The sequence below is a fragment of the Microtus pennsylvanicus genome, chromosome 1 (genome assembly GCF_037038515.1).
Source record: "Microtus pennsylvanicus isolate mMicPen1 chromosome 1, mMicPen1.hap1, whole genome shotgun sequence".
Lineage (NCBI taxonomy): Eukaryota > Metazoa > Chordata > Mammalia > Rodentia > Cricetidae > Microtus > Microtus pennsylvanicus.
Genome location: NC_134579.1, coordinates 89,150,000 through 89,168,666, shown reverse-complemented (window position 1 = coordinate 89,168,666; position 18,667 = coordinate 89,150,000). Strand labels below are relative to the sequence as shown.

Sequence of the window (18,667 nt, the reverse complement as noted above, 5' to 3'; positions counted from 1 at the left end):
CTAAGTTTTTTTTTTTGGTTGTTTGAGACAGGGTTTCTCTGTGTAACAGCCCTAGCTGTCCTGGCCTCAAACTCACAGAGATCCGCCTGCTGCTGCCTCCCCAATGCTGGGATTAAAGGCGTGCACCACCATCGCCCAGCCCGGATCAAATGTTTTTCATGAAGAGAAGCATAAATCTAAGTTTGTCTTTAGATTTCCTCATTTTTCAAATACATTTAAGTTAAACTAACACAATTATCAAACATGAAGCCAACTGGAGAGTCAAATAGCAGCTTTTCTCCAAACATTTCCTCCTTCCTTGAATTAGACATGGGAGGAGTGGCAGGAGAAGCAAATGAACAAACCAAATGTCCTGAAAGCAAACAAATCAAAAAGCAAGCTCAACAGTCAGAGACCAAACAAAAGGGATGACTTAAAACAAACAAAACGCTCTCTAAGCAAAGTAAAAAAAAATAATATAATAGCTAGACAAATAGGATCCTTACAACCAGCTCAGAATAAACCAAACCAAGGGAAAGAACTCACCAGCATTCAGGTGTGGAGTCAGTTCTAGACAGTTGGTACAAACAAGTGGCCATCCTGACACCAGTCTAGTGACCCCTCCAACGAAAGTGGATCATCCTTGGGGCTCCACATTCAACCACCAAAACCTCCTAATGCAAAAACAGCTCTTGCCTCAAAAAGCAGAAGAGATAGTTTGTCCTGGAGCCAAACATCAGTGACCATGGTTTGAAAGACAGATTTCCGTTACTCCAAACTCCATGTTCCATGGTAGTAGCCGTTTCATGAAGTTTCTATAGTAACAGAACAAAGAAAACAAAATCAAGACACTTAAAAAAAAAAAACCTTGGTGGAACTGGTCGGTGATGGCACAGGCGTTTAATCCCAGCACTTGGGAGGCAGAAGCAAGTGCATCTCCAAGTTCAAGGCCAATCTGGTTTACAGAGCAAGTGCCAGGACAGGCTCCAAAGCTACTTAAAGAAACCCTGTCTCTAAAAACAAAAAACAAAAACCTTGGTAGATAGGCAGGTGTGGTGGTGCATGCTTTTAATCTCAGCACAGGAGGCAGGGGCAGGCAGGGAGTTCCAGCACAGTCAGAACTATTACACAGAGAAGCCCTATTATGAACCAAAAGAGAGAAAGAGAGGGAGGAAAGGAGGAAGTATGTTGGTGGAAACAGGCAGGTAGATTACAAAAAAGCAAGGAAGGGTCTGCAACAGCCCACAGAGACTATCTGTTGGCATTATTCACCTTCGAGTTGGTGGAAGTTAGGGGCCTATTTGTACATTGCAAAAGCCCTAACTTACTAGTCACAGGGATGTTAGGTCACACAAAGAAATGAGCAATGGGTCGCTATTGGGGGTGGGAGGAGATAGCCAGGATAATATGGCTTCAACCTGTAACATAATTATGCAAGTTTTAATCGTCAAGCAGCTTCGCAGAATTTTTAACATAGGTACAGCCAAAATAAGGGCAAAAATAGACTATATCCCCAATTGAGACAAGGAAAGTTTTGGAAGTTCATGAAGCAAAAGGATGCTGGAAAAGACAAAACCAAAGATGTGAGCCTAACACAGACAAATGAGCCTAACACTGTAATTCCAGCCACGTAATTCTCGGATGAGGTTGGGGGAGAGGATTCCAAAGCTGCTTCCAGAAGGTAAGTCAGAGAGATGTCAGTCAGTCTGATCCTCTGAACAACAATGTAAAAGGGACAGATTGACATTTCTGGAACAATAGTAAAAGCAAGGGAAAGGAATCACCAGGCAGGGCATCCTAACAACAAATAAAAACCCAACCCCTTTTAAAGCCAGTGGTCTTTCCAAATTGGGGGGGGTGTTTCTATCAGAAACTTGTCAATTAACCTCACTTTTAACTTCTGCCATTCTGTTATATTTTAATTATTTAACTGATGGAGAAAAAGAATCCACCTGCTGGCCAGTATCACCTTCTACACTTGTACCTTCACTGATGGTAAGGCTTGTTGCATCCTGGCAACCCCCTGCAAATCATAGACATCTAGTACTCTCTCAAACATTAACACAATAGCACATTCTTGGTTAAGAGCAGGAAGTTCACCAGGCAAAGACCTGACTGGATTATATGAGACTCTATCTCAAAGCAAAACAAATCTATGCAATAAAGAAAGAAGGTAAGAAAGATTTACGATTCACAGCACCATCCGTGTATTAAACTGGGATTAAGACATTTGGCTGATGGGAGTGTCAGGAAAGGGCTCTGCCAGGACCACAAGTAATGGTTAGATAAGTTTGATATCACATAATGGGAAAAGGAAATAGAGAGAGGAGAATGAGGGATAACAGGAGAGAAGGAATGAGAATGGTTACTATTGGGAGTTTCAAAGTGCTTTCCCAATACAAGCGTTTGCGCATTTAGTTTCCTCGTCCCAGTGAATTTAACGCAAGGGAAATGTTCAGACTTGGTAGTAAATAGTGACACCCAAGCAGTACGGAGGGACAGTTCGGCAGATGCGCTTTTCGCCAGACTTCGTCAAAGGGCACTGAAGTATGAGAGGAGGAGCTGGCATTTCCAAAGAGTGGGAAAGAGGTTGCATTTTCGAACTGGGAGCCGAGACCCCCGCTGTCAGCCTAGACGGGAGCCCGAGACAGGCGGACCTGGGCACTGCGGAAGCGGAACTCATGCCCCAGGCACCGCGGCTCGGCTTCCGGCGGGCACCGTTTCCAGACGCACCGGCGAGTGCTGCGCAGATGGTGGCGCGCCTCTGCTCTAAGGTGGTGAGAGAAGGCCCGACACCGGACGGCCCTCTCTCCTAGCTTTCTCTACGGCGGGTCTACCCCGAACAGCGGCAGAGATTCTGAGCTTCTGCCTCAACGGCCGGTTAGTGGGAGTAGCGGCCTTCGAAGGCTCGGCGTAGAACCACGGAGAGGACAACTGCGTGTCATCCCGCTGGAGGTGGGGTCCGGGGTGGGGGGTGGGGAGCGGGCGCTGGTCAGAGGGGGGGGAGGGTCATCTTGGTGGGTCTCACTACTACTTCCGGGAGACGCCTCTGAAAGCGGGACGTGCCAGGGCTACTTACCTCCTATCCCATTGGTTAACTGCTTGCTGGATGAGCTTTTTTCCAGTTGCTGATTGGCCCAAATGCCAATCTAGGTCGCTGGGGAAGCGTTACTCGAGGCTAGGTCGAGGTGAGATTGGTCGGGTTCCCGAGGCCAGTTTGTATATTGGAGTGGGGACTTCCTTCCACCCCCACCCCGGGGCTTCAATTAACAGGGTAAGGAAAAGAACCGGTACCGAGATAGTGGGGGCAGATGACAAGAAAGTGAAGGTTTGGAGTCAGCTAACCTCACTTCTTTACCTAACCCTAGCTACACCCAGCTGGGAACGTGATAGGAAGGCCTTTGAGAAAGGTGGAGGCTCAATCCTTGCAACAGTGACGGTGCAGGAGGAGAGGCCTTCTGGGAGGTTTTTGTTATCTAATTGTATAAGTTTCTAATTTCGTAGGTGAACGTGTGGCAGACCTTCCGGAGACTTTAGCTTTGGCCTTGCAGGGGAGTGGGGAGACTACCAGGTGTTCTCGGACTTCAGAATCAGTTACTTAATAATTCATCTTTTCTTTTTATTACTTCAGATGAGCAGCTCTCAAAAAAGGCACAAACAACAGAAGAATGGATACAGTTTCATATGTTAAAAGAATGTTAAAAGGAAAATAAGGTATTCACTTTGGTTACTTATGGTATTACTTAACGGTTAGTTTATCCAAGAATATTGCCTTGGAGGAGAAAGTCTTAGGTTCTGCATAATATCTAAGGAGCCTGAGTTTTTTTCTTTTGGTTAGATTTCTACGTTTTAAACTTCTATTTAAAATATCATGTGACTGCTCTACCCACCAAATATGTTCTTTGCCAGTTATCCTGATTACCCACCAAACGGAAAACTTTTAGTTTTTAATGTTATTAATTAGCATCTTGAGTGAATCTTGTGCCCCCCCCCTTGTTTTTCAAGGCAGGGTTTCTCTGTGTCGTCGTGGTTTTCCTAGAATTCACTCTGTAGACCAGGCTAACCTGGGACACACAGAGATCTGCCTGCCTCTTTCTCCTGAGTGCTGGGAATAAAAGCAGGTCTACTCTACCTAGCGTTGCATTTTTAAAATTTAGTTTTTTTGTTCTTTTGTATTTGTTTTTTTTCCCCCCCCCTGAGACAGGGTTTCTCTCTGTAACCCTTACTGTCCTGGAACTTGATCTGTAGACCAGACTGGCCTTGAACTGAAAGATTGACCTGCCTCTGCTTCTCAAGAGCTGGGATTAAAAAGGCCTGTACCACCACTACCCAGCTAGTTTATTTTTTTTTATTATTTAAATGCATCCAGTACTCAAATGCATGTCAAATTTTTTTTGTAGACCAGGCTGGCCTCAAACTCACAGAGATCTGCTTGCCTCTACCGCCTGAGGGTTGGGATTAAAGGCGTGTGCCACCACCTGGCTTGCTTGTCAAATCTTACAATGAAGAACTCACACGTTAAAAACGACAACCCCAGAACTTTTAGGAGCTAACAGAACTAAGCTTACTACTTTACGTAATGCGTAAAAGTTGTCATTGAACCAGACACTGTTCAGCACATATTTCTCATATCTGAATATCAAACTGACCATCTTTTAAAACTTTTTTTCTGTTTCTCAAAGAAGTTAAGTATAAAAGCCGTCATAGTATTAAATTTTTTAGTCTTGAATTTTTTTGTTTCCTTAATATACAAAGGGTTCTTGTGCTAGACAGTGGTGACGCACACCTTTAATCCCAGCACTCAGGAGGCAGAGGCAGGCGGATCTCTGAGTTCAAGACCAGCCTGGTCTACAAGAGATAGACAAGAGTCCACCACATTTGTAGAGGATGTTGTACTCCTTCCAGAAAAGATCATGAATGTGATGTGACCACCACCATCTCATTGTATTTTATTGGTATGAAAATAGTTTTGCCAGCCGGGCGGTGGTGGCGCACGCCTTTAATCCCAGCACTCGGGAGGCAGAGGCAGGTGGATCTCTGTGAGTTCGAGACCAGCCTGGTCTACAAGAGCTAGTTCCAGGACAGGCTCCAAAGCCACAGAGAAACCCTGTCTCGAAAAACCAAAAAAAAAAAAAAAGAAAGAAAATAGTTTTGCCTACTTTGTCTGCTGAAGAGACTCAGTTGCTCTCCCCAAGACTGTGAAAACCAACAGGAAATAGTATGTCATGCATGGCTCTGAGGATTGACAGGGCACAGCAGAGCTCTGCCTCTATCAGGCACCGTCCTTCAGCCTAGAATGGTTAGTCTCAGGGGATTTTGAATGTGGGGACTACATAAAAAACAAACCTACCATGATGAGGAAATCAGGGAAAGTAATGTGCTTCATAAATCAGAATATGTCTCTTTTTGATTTGTTTTATTTTTTTGTTTTTCAAGACAGGATTTCTCTGTAGCTTTGGAGCCTGTTCTCGAACTAGCTCTTGTAGACCAGGCTGGTCTCAAACTCACAGAGATCCACCTGCCTCTACCTCTTGAGTGTTGGGATTAAAGGTGTGCACCACCACCGTCCAGCTCAGAATAGTCTCTAAAGGTAAAAATTAATCACAATCGAAAGGATTCTTAGTGGCCTCTGTAGTGAATTCCATGCCAAGCCAGGTCTGCATAGTAAAAGTATATCTCAATAACAAGCAACAGCAAAAACAACAAGAAAGTGTACAGCTGTGTTAGCCTGAGACTAATGCATTGGCTTTGTGTGTATTCTTTGAACAGGAATCTGGGAGTTTCAGCATGAATCCATCTAGATCTAGATCAAGTGGTAGTGGAGAAGAAACCCCATTTCAAGAAAATGAGAGACGATGGCAACAAGAGCGTCTCCACAGAGAAGAAGCCTATTATCAGTTTATTAATGAGCTCAATGATGAAGATTATCGGCTAATGAGAGACCATAACCTTTTAGGCACCCCTGGTAAGAAATGGGCAAAAAAGCAAAACATTTTTTTTTTCTGTCATTAAAAGGAGAAATTTCAAAGTAAAGAGACTGCCTCCCTTTGAGCAGTATTTTGGGTTTTGTTTGTTTGTTTTGTTTTGTTGGTTTTTCGAGACAGGGTTTCTCTGTAGTTTTAGAGCCGGTCCTGGAACTAGCTCTTGTAGACCAGGCTGGTCTCGAACTCACAGAGATCTGCCTCCCGAGTGCTGGGATTAAAGGTGTGCATTGAGCAGGCTTTTGTGAGTCTTAAGAATTATTCAGGGGGCTGGAGAGATGGCTCAGTGGTTAAGAGCCTTGGCTGCCATTCCAGAGGTCCTGAGTTCAATTCCCAGCAGCCACATGGTGGTTCACAACCATCTGTAATGAGATCTCATGTGGGCATATATGGAAGCAGAATGTTGTATAATAAATAAATCTTTAAAAAGAAAATAAAAAGAATTATTAATTGTCTGGCAGTAGTGGTACATACCTTTAATCCTAGCACTCAGGAGGCAAAGGCAGGTGTATCTCTGTGAGTAGTTTCGGTACAGGCTCTAAAGCTACAGAGAAACCCTGTCTTGAAAAAAATAAACAGAAAAAGAAAAGATTCAGTATAACAAAATCACTGCCTTCTGTGTTTTATAAATACATGAGAATACTGGATATATGGATTTATACTCAGACCAAACTTTAAAAATTTAATGTATGTGAGTATTAAATGTTCTCATGTCTAATTCTCACCACCCTCTTACCACCACCCCCATGTGGATGGGATTGGGATTTAAACCTAGGGTTTTATGTATGCCAGGCAGGTGTTCTATAATTGAACTGTACTTCTAGTTCTCCATTTCTTTTACATAATATTTGCATAAATAAAATGTTATTTAAAATTTTTCTTTTTAGATTTTCAAGACAGGGTTTCTCTGTGTAACAGCTCTGGCTTTCTGGAACTAACTAACTCTTGTAGACCAGGCTGCCCTCGAAGTCATGGAGATCCTTCTCTGCCTCCTGAGTGCTGGGATTAAAGGTGTGCACCACCACTGCCAGCTAAAACTTAATTCTTAATTTGAGGTGTAACATTTCAGCTAGATAATGATCACCCTAAAGTCCAGTGTCCTCTCTAAACTTTTTTCTCAAATTTACTTTATAATAAACTAGCTGAAATTTGTGTTTGCATATTTGTATGTTGGTGGCTCATATGATAAAATATTGGGGTAGAACTCAAGCACAAAGACTTGAATATTTCCCTAAAACTATTCTCTTCCTAATTTCTTTTAAACTTTTAATGCATAATTGCAGCTTCTCGTTTCTTTGTTCTTTTAAAGATTCATTTTAGTTTTAATCCTGTGTGTCATGAATGCCCGAGTGCAAGTGTCTGAGGAGGCTAGAAGAGGCCCCTAGATCCAAGGTCATCAGACCTCCTAGAGCTGGCATTAAGAGTCGGTAGTGTGGGAGTGTGCAGATGCTGGGAACTGCTGAGCCATCACTCCAGTCTTAGCTTATAGGTTCTTACTGAGAGGCTTTTGTTTTGTTTTGTTTTGGTTTTTTGAGACAGGGTTTCTCTGTGTAACAGTGTAACAGCCCTAGCTGTCTTGGAACTAGCTCTTGTAGACCAGGCTGGCCTTGAACTCAAAGAGATCCTCCCGCCTCTGCCTCCTGATTAAAGGCTTGTGCCACCACCGACCATCTAATTTAAAGTGTTTTTTTTTTTTCATTGTTTCAGGAGAAATAACATCAGAGGAGCTACAGCAGCGCTTAGATAGAGCGAAGGAACAACTGGCATCCCAGCCTGGCTCTGGGAGTGGGACAAGTGACGGAGGTACTGATGTGCTCACTATTAGGGCAGGCTTGACTGCTGCCGTAGTGAACAGACTGTGTCTTCTATAGTAGACTGTCAGGGACCAGAGGGCAGAAGAATAGGTTGAGTGTTTCTCACATAGATTGCCTTCAGAAAGTTTATTCATACAAAATAGTTTATATACGTTTATCCTTCCTCTAATCTCCAGAGAGAGAAAAGCCAGAGCCTTATGTGTACTTGATAAATATTCTACCATTGAGCTACAACCCCTACTCAAATAAAGTTCTTTCTTTTCAATCTTAGCATATACACTACATTTTTTTTTTATTGATGTGACTTAAAGTTTATATACAGCATAGTACAGAGAGACTGACAGTTAGGAAACTGTTTTTGTTACTCTGTTCTGTTGGTTTGTTTGCTTTTTATTTTACCAAGAAAACCCTAAATCATATTTTAGAAAAATCATGTGGTAAGCCAGATACTAATGAAAATCACTTCAAACTAATAGAAATTGTAGACTTAAAAGCAAGCCCAGCTTTAGAGCCCGCCTTCTGTTCTGCCTCCTCTCCCAGAGACGGTCACACTAGCGGTTTTGTCACCAGTAAGCTGAGGGTTCTTTTGCTCTCTCTGGCTAGACACTGGGTAGTTTCATGCAGAGATAACTAATGTGATTTTAGCATTAGATGCAGAAAGTGAGATTTCTTAATAAATCCCCTCCCTGTAGTCTTTCTGCACCTAGTATTCACTTGGCTTACATTTTACCTGTGTCCTATTACATGCCCTGGTTTAGGCTCTTTCTCACCTCACTCTCCCAATGGCTCTAGTGTCTTGGTTCTTGGGTACTCCAGGATAAACACACAGGATAAACTAAAGAGAGGAAGCTAGGATCTACATCCATGAAATTGGAGGCTTGGTAGCATGATTTATTTATTACTCTGAATAGGAGATTTTTTTATTTGAGTTTATGATTTTTTGTTTTTTTTTTTAAGATTTATTCATTATATATACAGTGATCATGTATATATACATGAATGCCTACAGGTCAGAAGAGGGCACCAGATCTCATTATAGATGATTGTGAGTCACCATGTGGTTGCTGGGAATTGAACTCAGGACTCAGCCAGTGCTCTTAACCTCTGAGCCATCTCTCCAGCACCTCATGATGAAGATTTTTAAGTTGCATGTTTAGAGCTGAGTGGACATTAACTAAGCCTAAGACCCCTGGGTTTCTAAAGTAAAGACATAAAGAGAAATAGTGGGAAAATTGGATCATCGCCTCAGTTATAGATAGACACATACTACCTGTTACTTTAGCTCTTAAGGCAACTCTAGTGTTTCAGGTAGAAAAGTTTTATATAGGTAACTCAGTACAAATAAAAACCTTAAATTTTTTTCAAAATCTATTTCAGTATTCCAATTATCACTTATTTCAAGAAATAAATGTGTTCATAATGCAGTCTTAAAAGCTAATTTCTTCTCATGGAAAAGCTGCCAGTTCAGAAGAAGGCAGGAAAGGGACTTTCTCGTCAGCCTTTCTAGAGTCATCCATGACAGCAGACCCAGCCTAGCTTAGCTGTGCCTCCCTCTGATACAGCCACTGCCCTTTTTCAAGTCCTGGGAGGACAGTTACATCTCTTCCTCATAGTGAAACTGTTTGCAGCCTTTGAGGTGGTATCACTGGTTTGTAAACCTTGGTGTTTTGTGCTTAGCAATAAGGGTAGTGGAGCTCAGAGTCCCAGTGTAAATGTAGTGCTGTGAGAGCACCAACAATGTGGATAAAAGATTAACATTAAGATTATAACGTAAGGTTAGCAAGTGATGCTCCTTCAGGCTCCTAGTCCATCAGTCAAGTCTAAGGAGGGAGACAACCTTTGACCTTAGCCATTATGTCTTTCAGGACAGAGTCAGTCCCAGTTACTGTTCTGTGTTCAAATGAAGCAACTTTATAAGAAAAAAAGTTGCTGCTTATTAACCTTCCCCTAATTCAGGCAGTGCTGTTAGCTCCCTCCATTGTGGTAGTGCCCCTCCCGTAATAAGCAGCAGCTGGGAAACGAGAGTGACCTGAGGCACTCATCCATCCATTCAACCCAGAGTTCAGAGATCATCTGTTCAACAACAACATTGTCCTCTCTGTCCCTTTGGCAAGGGAACAGATGGCCTTAGAGTAAAATGTACCCATTTTGAGTACTATTTGTGCCTTAGTTCTCTTTTGTGTGTGTCTTTTCCTGTTTTGGTATCAGAATAAACGTGGCTTCATGGAGAGAGTTTGGGTGTCTCACTCAGTTCCTTCTGTCCCATGCAGTACTTTGGACAGTGCATGCTCCTTTGAAGGGCTGGTAGGATTCTGTGTTGAGTCCATCTGGTCCTGGGCTGTTTTGTTTGTTTGGTTTGGTTTTTGATTTTTAGTTGAGAGACTTTTAGTTACTACTTCAAGCTCATTACTAGTTATCTATTATTTCAAATTATTTATTTCATCTTGGTTTCTTCTTGACCCATTACTCAATATTGTGTTTAGGCTCTGTGAGTTTGTACTTTCGGTATTTTTCTAACTCTTGATGCCCAGCTTTATTTTGTAGTGATAAAGAACATGGGTGTTATTTTAGTTTTTCAGTTTTCCTATATTCAATAGGCATGCTTTGTGACCTACTGTGTGCTCTATTTTGTACAAAGTACAATGAGTTATGAGAGGAATGTATATTCTTCAAAGTTATGAATGTTCCCTAGATGTCTGTTAGGTCCGTTCATCTTTTTACTTCCTCAAAAAAATATGCCTACCTGCGAGAAACAGACATCTTTTTTTTTTTTTTTTGGTTTTTCTAGACAGACATCTTTTAATTCCAGCCCTCTGGAGGCAGAATCAGGCGAGTTCGAAGCCAGCCTGGTCTACAGAGTGAGTTCCAGAACTGGCTCCATAGCTACTGAAAAACCCTGTCTCAAGGGGCTGGAGAGATGACTCAGAGGTTAAGAGCAGTGACTGCTCTTCTAGAGGTCATGAGTTCAAGTCTTAGCAACCACATGGTGGCTTACAACCATCCATGAGATCTGGTGCCCTCTTCTGACCTGCAGGTGTACATGTAGACAGAACACTGTATGCATTATAAATAAAATCTTTAAAAAAAAAAGAAAAAGAAAAGAAAACCAGAAAAGCAAAGTAGCCAAGTCACTAGAGAAGTCTTAAAACAAACAAACAAACAAAAACCCTGTCTCAAAAAAAAAAGGTAGCTACAGCTTTTTGCCTGTTTGTTTCCTAGTTCTGTTTTCTTGGGGTACTTTTTCTCATCGTTTTGCCGTAAGGGGATGTCTGTTGCTCACGAGTAGGCATATTTCTTTGAGGAAGCAAAAAGATGAATCCTGTTTTCTAATTTAATCTGATAGTCTTTAACTAGTGAATTAAGACCAGTTTAACTTTATTATTGAAGAGTGTATATTAATTTTTGTCCTTTTGGTGAATTTTTGGTGTGAGACATATTTTGATTAATTTCCTGATATCATTTATTTATCTCCTGTAACCTGGGGAATGTGTTTTAGTCTGAAGTATTCTTTCTGGTATCCTCTGTAGAGCTAGCCTAATGGTCACAGATTGGTTTAATCTGTTTTTATCATGGAACATTTTTATTTTTCATTTATAGAGGAGTTTTTCTGGCTTTACTATTCTGGCATTTATGATCTTTCAGAACTTGGGTAATGTCTTTGAGGGTTTTTATTCGCTAACCAGCTATTTCTGTGTGGGGCCTGCCTAGATGAGACTTGAGCCTTCTCTCTTGCAGCTTCAATACCCCTTCCTCTGTGTTTTATCTGCAATATAATAGTCGCTTCTCTTCTGCTCTTGTTGTTTAAGGCCATCTGTCAAGACTTGGGAAATTTTCTTCTGAGATTTTTGGTTTTATTTTTTGTTTTTCTCTGTAGCTTTGGAGCCTACTTTGGAACTCCCTTTGTAGACCAGGCAGGCCTCAGAGTCACAGAGATCTGCCTGCCTCCTCCTCCCAAGTGCTAGGATTAAAGGCGTGCACAACCACTACCCGCTTTCTTCTGAGATTTTATTGAAAAATGTTTTCTGTACCATTGACCTGGAATTATCTTTCTTTTATGCCCATAATTTATAAATTTGATTTTTATCATGATGTTCAAAGATTCTGCATGTTCTGTTTATGCTTTTTTTCCATTTCTTATTTTCTTTGAACGAATGATTCAAATCTTCTAGCCTGCCTTCAAGTTCTGATGTTACTATGTTATCTAAATTGCCTAACTTTTCATTTCCAGCTTCATTTCAGATTAGATTTTAATAGTCTATCTTTTTCACGTCCTATTTTCATGTTGTGATTGTTTTCCTTGGCTATGTGTTTATTCCTGCTCTCATCAAGTTCATTCAGATACTTACACTTGTCTTCTTCAAATTCTCTGAACTCTTGGATTGTGTTTAATTCTTCTTTTGAATTCTATGCCTGAAATTTTGTCCTAAGTGGTCCTCTTCATTGCTAATTTTTTTGAGCAGACATTGTCTTGGTTTTTTCTATAGTTTGTTTTTGCAGTAAGCCCTGGGCATCTGGAGTTAGGTTGTTAGATGTTTTTTTCTGTGTGTCTCAAGATGGTCTGAGTACCCAGGGCAGTTCTGAGGGGGTTGAGCTGAGGGGAAGAGGTCCCTTACTAAATCCATGCTGGGTCAGCTACATGGATGGAGGTGACTGGTGGGAGTTCTCAAAGCAGGAGAGAGATGGAACCCAGTTGAGGAGAGATTGCCTTACTCACTTGGGCTATAGTGGGACAGCTGACCCAGGGGAGAGATTGCTTTATGGGGTTCACACAAGACTGGGCTGGACCTTGTGGATGGTGTCAGCTGGTGAAGGTTCCTGAGTTTAGAAAGTAGAGTTTTTCTTTAAACATAATTGTGCAATTGTGTGTGTGTGTGTGTGTGTGTGTGTGTGTGTGTGTGTGTGTGTGTGTGTGAGAGAGAGAGAGAGAGAGAGAGAGAGAGAGAGAGAGAGAGAGAGAAAGACAATTTGTATAAGGCTGTTTCTGGGGCTTCCACTCATGTCAGTTAGGCTTGGCAGCATTTACCCACTGAGCCATATCATAGGCCCAGCATTCTAATTTCTCTAATGTGCTTTTAATACACTTTTAGGAAGTTTGATTTTTTTTCATTCATTTAAATAAGGCAGATATTTAATTCAATAAAACTATCTTGCAGTGTTTTAATAAAGATCAGGTCTGATCATCATAGAACTTGACCTTAAGTTGATCTGATTTACTTTTTAGACTCAGAAAACCATAGAGAAAATTCAGATGAAGATTCTCTGCTACGATGGTTGAACACTTTTCGGCGCACTGGAAATGTGACTCGAACTGGACAGAATGGGAACCAAAGTTGGACAGCTGTGAGTCGAACAAACCCAAACAGTGGAGAGTTTGGGTTCAGCCTGGAAATCCACATAAATCCTGACAACAGAGGCTCTGAAGCTAATGGGGAGGATTATACAGACATTCCTCTGTCAGGTGTTAGCAGAGATCCCAGGCAGCAAAGATCATCTAGTCCTGTGGCTACGCGAACGAGAAGCCAAACCTCCATGAGTTCCAGTGGTCGAGACTCCAGTGGTCCAGGGGGTAGGCGTGGTGCAAGGGGTCAGAGGTCAGTGCAGGGATCCTTCTCAGCACGGGGAAGGTTAAGAAATGGAATTGGAGGAGCTCTTAGAGTTAGTGGCCATCGCACTAATGTTATCAACACTCACACAAACCAGTCAGATGGTAGTAATTTCAGGCAAAGGGAACGACAGCGGTTTGGAGCAGCACATATTTGGGAAAATGGGGCTAGAAGTAATGTTACGGTGAGGAACACAAACCAAAGATTAGAGCCAATAAGATTACGTCCTGCTTTCAGGAGTCGAAGCCGGTCCCCAATTCAGACACAGAATGGTACTGTTTATCATAATTCCCAAAGGCAGAGTAGACCAGTCCAGCAAACTGGTAGGAACAGGTCTGTTAGGCATAGAGGTGTAACTCAAGTCTTTTTAGAACAAGGTAGGGCACGCAGAGGTACTGTTTACACACCACTGTCCAACTCAAGTCTTGTGTCAAGAATAACAGTAGAAGAAGGAGAATCCAACAGGTCTTCAGCTGCCACACAGCGTCACCCAGCAATCACTCTAGACCTGCAAGTCAGGAGGATTCGTCCTGGAGAAACTCGAGATAGGGATAGCATTGCAAACAGAACCCGATCTAGGGCAGGGCTGGCAGAAAGTACAGTTGAAAGCAACAGCGGGGGCTTTCACAGAACTATTTCTCATTTAGAGCGCTCAGGTGTCCGAACCTATGTGAGTACCATAACAGTTCCTCTTCGTAGGATTTCTGAGAATGAGGTGGTTGAACCATCCTCTGTGGCTCTTCGGTCAATTTTAAGGCAGATCATGACTGGGTTTGGAGAGCTGAGTTCGCTAACAGAGGTGGAACCCGAGTCGGAGAATCAAAGAAATGATCAGCATTTACCAGAGCTGTACCTAGAACTGGATAACGTAGATGTGGCTGACAACGGCAGTCAGCTGGGTGGAGGTTCCTCACAAGCCAGGAGGGCCCAAGAAGACAGTGCTGAAATGCTAGATGTGAGTGAGCCCACCCCGCCACAGGCCCACAGCCGTAGCAGTAGGAATAGAAGGCGGTTAGAGAGGGCGGACAGTGTAGTTGAGGCTGGAACATTGCCCATTCTGCGCCTTGCTCATTTCTTCTTACTGAATGAAGGCGATGATGATCCAGTTCGTGGTTTAACCAAAGAGCAGATTGACAATCTTTCTACCAGGAGCTATGAACAAACCGGGGTTGACAGTGAGTTAGGTAAAGTGTGTAGTGTGTGCATCAGTGACTATGTGGCTGGGAACAAGCTCAGGCAGCTGCCGTGTCTGCATGAGTTTCACATTCATTGTATTGATCGCTGGCTGTCAGAGAACTGCACCTGTCCTGTCTGCCGGCGGCCTGTCTTAGAATTTGGGGCCGCAAACAATGGATGAAATGACAGGATCTGGTCAGTGCTGTATATTACTGGAGCCACATAGTCAAACACTTCTTGAGTTACTTGTGATGAGGTAATCAAGATGAAAAACCTATCAGATTATAGTTTGCACTATTTTTTGTGTGCTTTTTTTTTAAAACTTGTTACAAAGAGGTTGTTTATATAAAATTTAAATATGCAGATGTTAAATTATCCAAAAGTAAAGAATAGTTAATATTGCTAGAACCAAATAACCTTCAAAATGTTTTTATTTTGGTAATTTTGTCATGCTAAGCACTTTTGTATCTGCACAACTCAGTATGTTAGGACTCATGATTCTTTCTTTCAATACTGCAGTAGGTATGGCTGGGATTGTCCAGTTGCAGCTCAGTGCTATGTTTGGACACTACTGTCTAAGTCTTTGTAGACTGTTTGCTGAATGTCTGCTAGATATACTTAAGTTACTTGAAATAGTTTAACACGCAGCACACTGTATGTGTGTATGCAGATATGTAACTATGGTGAACATATCCATGCTAAAAACTACAAGTGTGAGACTTACTTAAGCTTTGGGGCTTAGACTGCATATGACACAGGGTTAACAGTGACAAGATCATCTCTAAGAGGAAGTGAATTAAATTATAGGTTAAAATAGAGATTGTTTACTGAAGCGTGTCTGACAATCTGACTTACTAGAGAGTGAGTGATATATAATAATGAACCTAGTATTTCTTTATTCATAAATGGAATGTGGAAAATTTTATGTTGAATAGTTTAAGTTCGTTTTTTTGTGACTTTTTCAGAAGTACAAACACTTCTCGGGGTTAGTTAGGGTTTACAGCATGCTTGATTTCTCAAATTTAGTTTTAAAATTTAAAATACTTTAAAATCTATTAAATAGTGAAATGCATAGAAAATATGTTAATTTGGATGCCAAAAAGCTCCAAAAAAAATAAAAGCCTTTAAAAGAACGTAGAGTTTATATAAACACAAAGTATGCATTAAAAGTCTATTTCTACCAATAAACCCGACAAACCGTGTGTGGACTCATTTCTCTCTGTTGTTCCACTGTGACTGTTCACCTCCAAATACTTAATTCCACACTGGGTAGCAAGTGCAGTGACAGGTGTTGAGGATTTACTAGGTGACAGACAGAGCAAGTCTCTGTCTTCATGGAAAAGACATTTGCTCTTAGAAGGAACAAATCAATTTTACTTGGATGTTCCTATGAATATATGACACAGGTCTCTTTCATGTGTGGGTGGTACCACTTTGTCAGACTACAAGAAAATACTTCATGTCAAATCCTGAGAGATTTAGAAATGCCTCCATGTTTAACTTTTCTTATAGTTAGTGATTATGTTCAATTCATAAGATTAATTGGATGCCCAGAAATAACACAGAGTGCATTCACCAAAGTGAAAAATTTTTGTAAAAGTTAGGACTTTGGGGTAAATAACTTTTGTGGGTTTATGGGGCATGAGTCAAAGAAGATTTGAAGGTCTTTGTGTATCAGTAATTAAGAGATTTTTATTTCATTTTGTAGCTGTTGTATGACAAGATTTATACATTTATCCCTTGATGGTTTTAGTGACAAGTGTTAGGGTAGTTTTTCTTTTTTTAAAGATTTATTTATTATATATACAACATTGTCCCTCCATGTATGCCCACATGCCAGAGGAAGGCGCCAGATATCATTACAGATGGTTGTAAGCCACCATGTAGTTGCTGGGAATTGAACTCAGGACCTCTGGAAGAGCAGCTAGTGCTCTTAACCACTAAGCCATCTCTCCAGCCCTTTAATCTCTCCAAAGTAATCTTTAACCATGAAAAACTATCTATAGTGAGATCTGATACCCTTTTCTGGCAAAAAGTCAGTAGAGTGCTCAAATATATAAAATCAATCTTTAAAAAAAAAAAAGATTAGTACCACATATGGGACACAGCAGAATGGACAGACATGGAAACAAACCATAAAGGAAGTGTTATAATAAAATGGCACTCCTGGGGCTCTGCAGTCAGTAACATGCTTGCCAGGAGACCATCAGGAGCTGAGTTCTGTCCCTAGCAGCCATGTAAAAGCTGGGCATAGTGAAGCATGCCTATACTCATAGAGTTGGGGGACAGACAGATCCCCAGGGCTCATTGATTGTCCAGTCTGGCCAAATTGATTCAGTGAGAGATCCTGACTCAAAAAGCAGAGAGCAGTTGAGGAAGACACTTCAGTTGACCTCTGGCCTCCACGCAAACACGTGAAAGCGCCCAGACTAGCCAGGCAGCAGTGGTGCATGCCTTTAATCCCAGCACTTGGGAGACAGAGGCAGGACAAGGACAGCCTAGTCTGCAGAGCTAGTTCCAGGACAGACAGAGAAACTCTGTCTCAAAACACAAAAACCAAAATATCATGATTCTATCACTTACACTCATCATTTGTAGTCTGATGGCAGTGGAACTAGAAAGAAATTTGGTGTCTAGTGTGAAAGGTGGAGAGAATCACATATTCCTGGAGAGACTAGAGCCTGAATGGAGTAAAGAGTCCTGACACATCACAAATACAGGGATACCAGTTTAGATATCTTGCCCGAGTCTCAGAGAGATCACACATATCTTCATTGTGTCCTTCCTAAGGGCAGACAGTCATTCAGTCCCAAAGAAACACATAGAGGCCTATATTAATTATAAACAGGTTGGCCTATTAACTCAGGCTTCTTATTAACTAATTCTTATTTTATTTATTTATTTTTTTGGTTTTTTGAGACAGGGTTTCTCTGTGGTTTTGGAGCCTGTCCTGGAACTAGCTCTTGTAGACCAGGCTGGCCTCTGCCTCCTGAGTGCTGGGATTAAAGGCGTGCGCCACCACTGCCCGGCTTAACTAATTCTTATATTAGCCCATAATTCTTGTCGGTGTTAGCCATATGGCTTGGTACCTTTATCAGTGAGGCATTCTCATCTTGCTTCCTCTACATCTGGGTAACAACAACAGACTGAGCCTTTCCTCTTTCCAGAATTCTCCTGTTCTGGTTGCCCTACCTACACTTACTACCTGGCTACTTGCCAATCAGTGTTTTATTAAACAATACAAGTGACAAATCTTTACAGGGTACAAGACCATTGTCCCACAGTTTCCTTTTTTTTCTTTTCAAAACAAGAACTCTAATCTTTGTTTAGCTTTTATCCTGACCATAATCCATAGCAATTTGTAACCAACACTCTAAACAAAGACAAACATCCATAATCCATTTTGGGGGGAATGTGGGTATAGTTTTCTAGGCTACTTCCTGCTGATTGGGGGCACTGATAATCTTATGGGGACCTAAAGAAAATTTAAGATTAAGATCAAGTCCTGACTGAAAAATTCTGTGAGGCTTGATCATCTCAGCCAGCACTCTCGAGGCTGTTCTGGATGCAGAACTCAGAGGAAACTCCAGCAGAGGTCCTCTGAAATGTTGGGTCATCTGGGCCATCCGCTCCTATCGGAGATTCTTCAGGGGCTCTTCCTTGATAAAACCTGATTTTTCTTAACCCAGAATGAATCCACAGCCTCTCATTCCCTGTGGAAACAAAAGCAAAACCTCTTCACCAAAATAACATATCTTTTTACTTAAATTTTGAAGTCAGGGTATTTTTTTTTCAAAATATATATGTTGTATTAATCCAGCAGCATTTATAATTAAATGTTTTTTTAGCAGCTGTTGCTCCTTCCTCAGCTGTCAAACAATTCAAAGACAACATAATAACATACAGTATCCAGATTCTCTGTGTATTTTACATCATTATGTGGCTTTATTTTAAACTCACTTTTATTTTATTTTGAGACAGGGTTTTTGTGTGCATCTTTGGCTATCCTGGAACTCACTCTGTAGACCAGGATGTCCTTAAACTCACAGAGATCTGCCTGTTTCTGCCTCCCACGTGCTGGGATTAAAGGTGTGTGCCACCACACCCAACTACT

At 41.5% G+C, this 18,667-nt stretch overlaps 1 protein-coding gene across 2 annotated transcripts; it reads left to right on the top strand.

Moving 5' to 3' along the window:
• Positions 1 to 2,513: 2,513 nt before the first annotated feature.
• On the top strand, positions 2,514 to 15,765 carry Rnf6 (ring finger protein 6). 2 transcript variants are annotated; one of them, XM_075972343.1, is made up of 5 exons: positions 2,514 to 2,934; positions 3,611 to 3,693; positions 5,749 to 5,944; positions 7,668 to 7,763; positions 12,996 to 15,765. In XM_075972343.1, exons 3-5 carry the CDS (start codon positions 5,767 to 5,769, stop codon positions 14,732 to 14,734), a joined length of 2,013 nt encoding a protein of 670 aa, XP_075828458.1. In that variant the 5' UTR covers positions 2,514 to 2,934; positions 3,611 to 3,693; positions 5,749 to 5,766; the 3' UTR covers positions 14,735 to 15,765. The 2 variants fall into 2 exon arrangements, with proteins under 2 accessions (XP_075828458.1, XP_075828468.1); XM_075972353.1 differs by lacking the exon at positions 2,514 to 2,934 and adding an exon at positions 3,011 to 3,253.
• Positions 15,766 to 18,667: the final 2,902 nt, after the last annotated feature.

Excerpts from the sequence above, each read along its gene's own strand:
- Rnf6 (XM_075972343.1), top strand. The coding sequence starts at position 5,767 with ATGAATCCATCTAGATCTAGATCAAGTGGTAGTGGAGAAGAAACCCCA. Across the intron at positions 5,945-7,667 it reads TAACCTTTTAGGCACCCCTG|GAGAAATAACATCAGAGGAG; the intron begins GTAAGAAATGGG and ends TCATTGTTTCAG. Across the intron at positions 7,764-12,995 it reads GAGTGGGACAAGTGACGGAG|ACTCAGAAAACCATAGAGAA; the intron begins GTACTGATGTGC and ends TTTACTTTTTAG.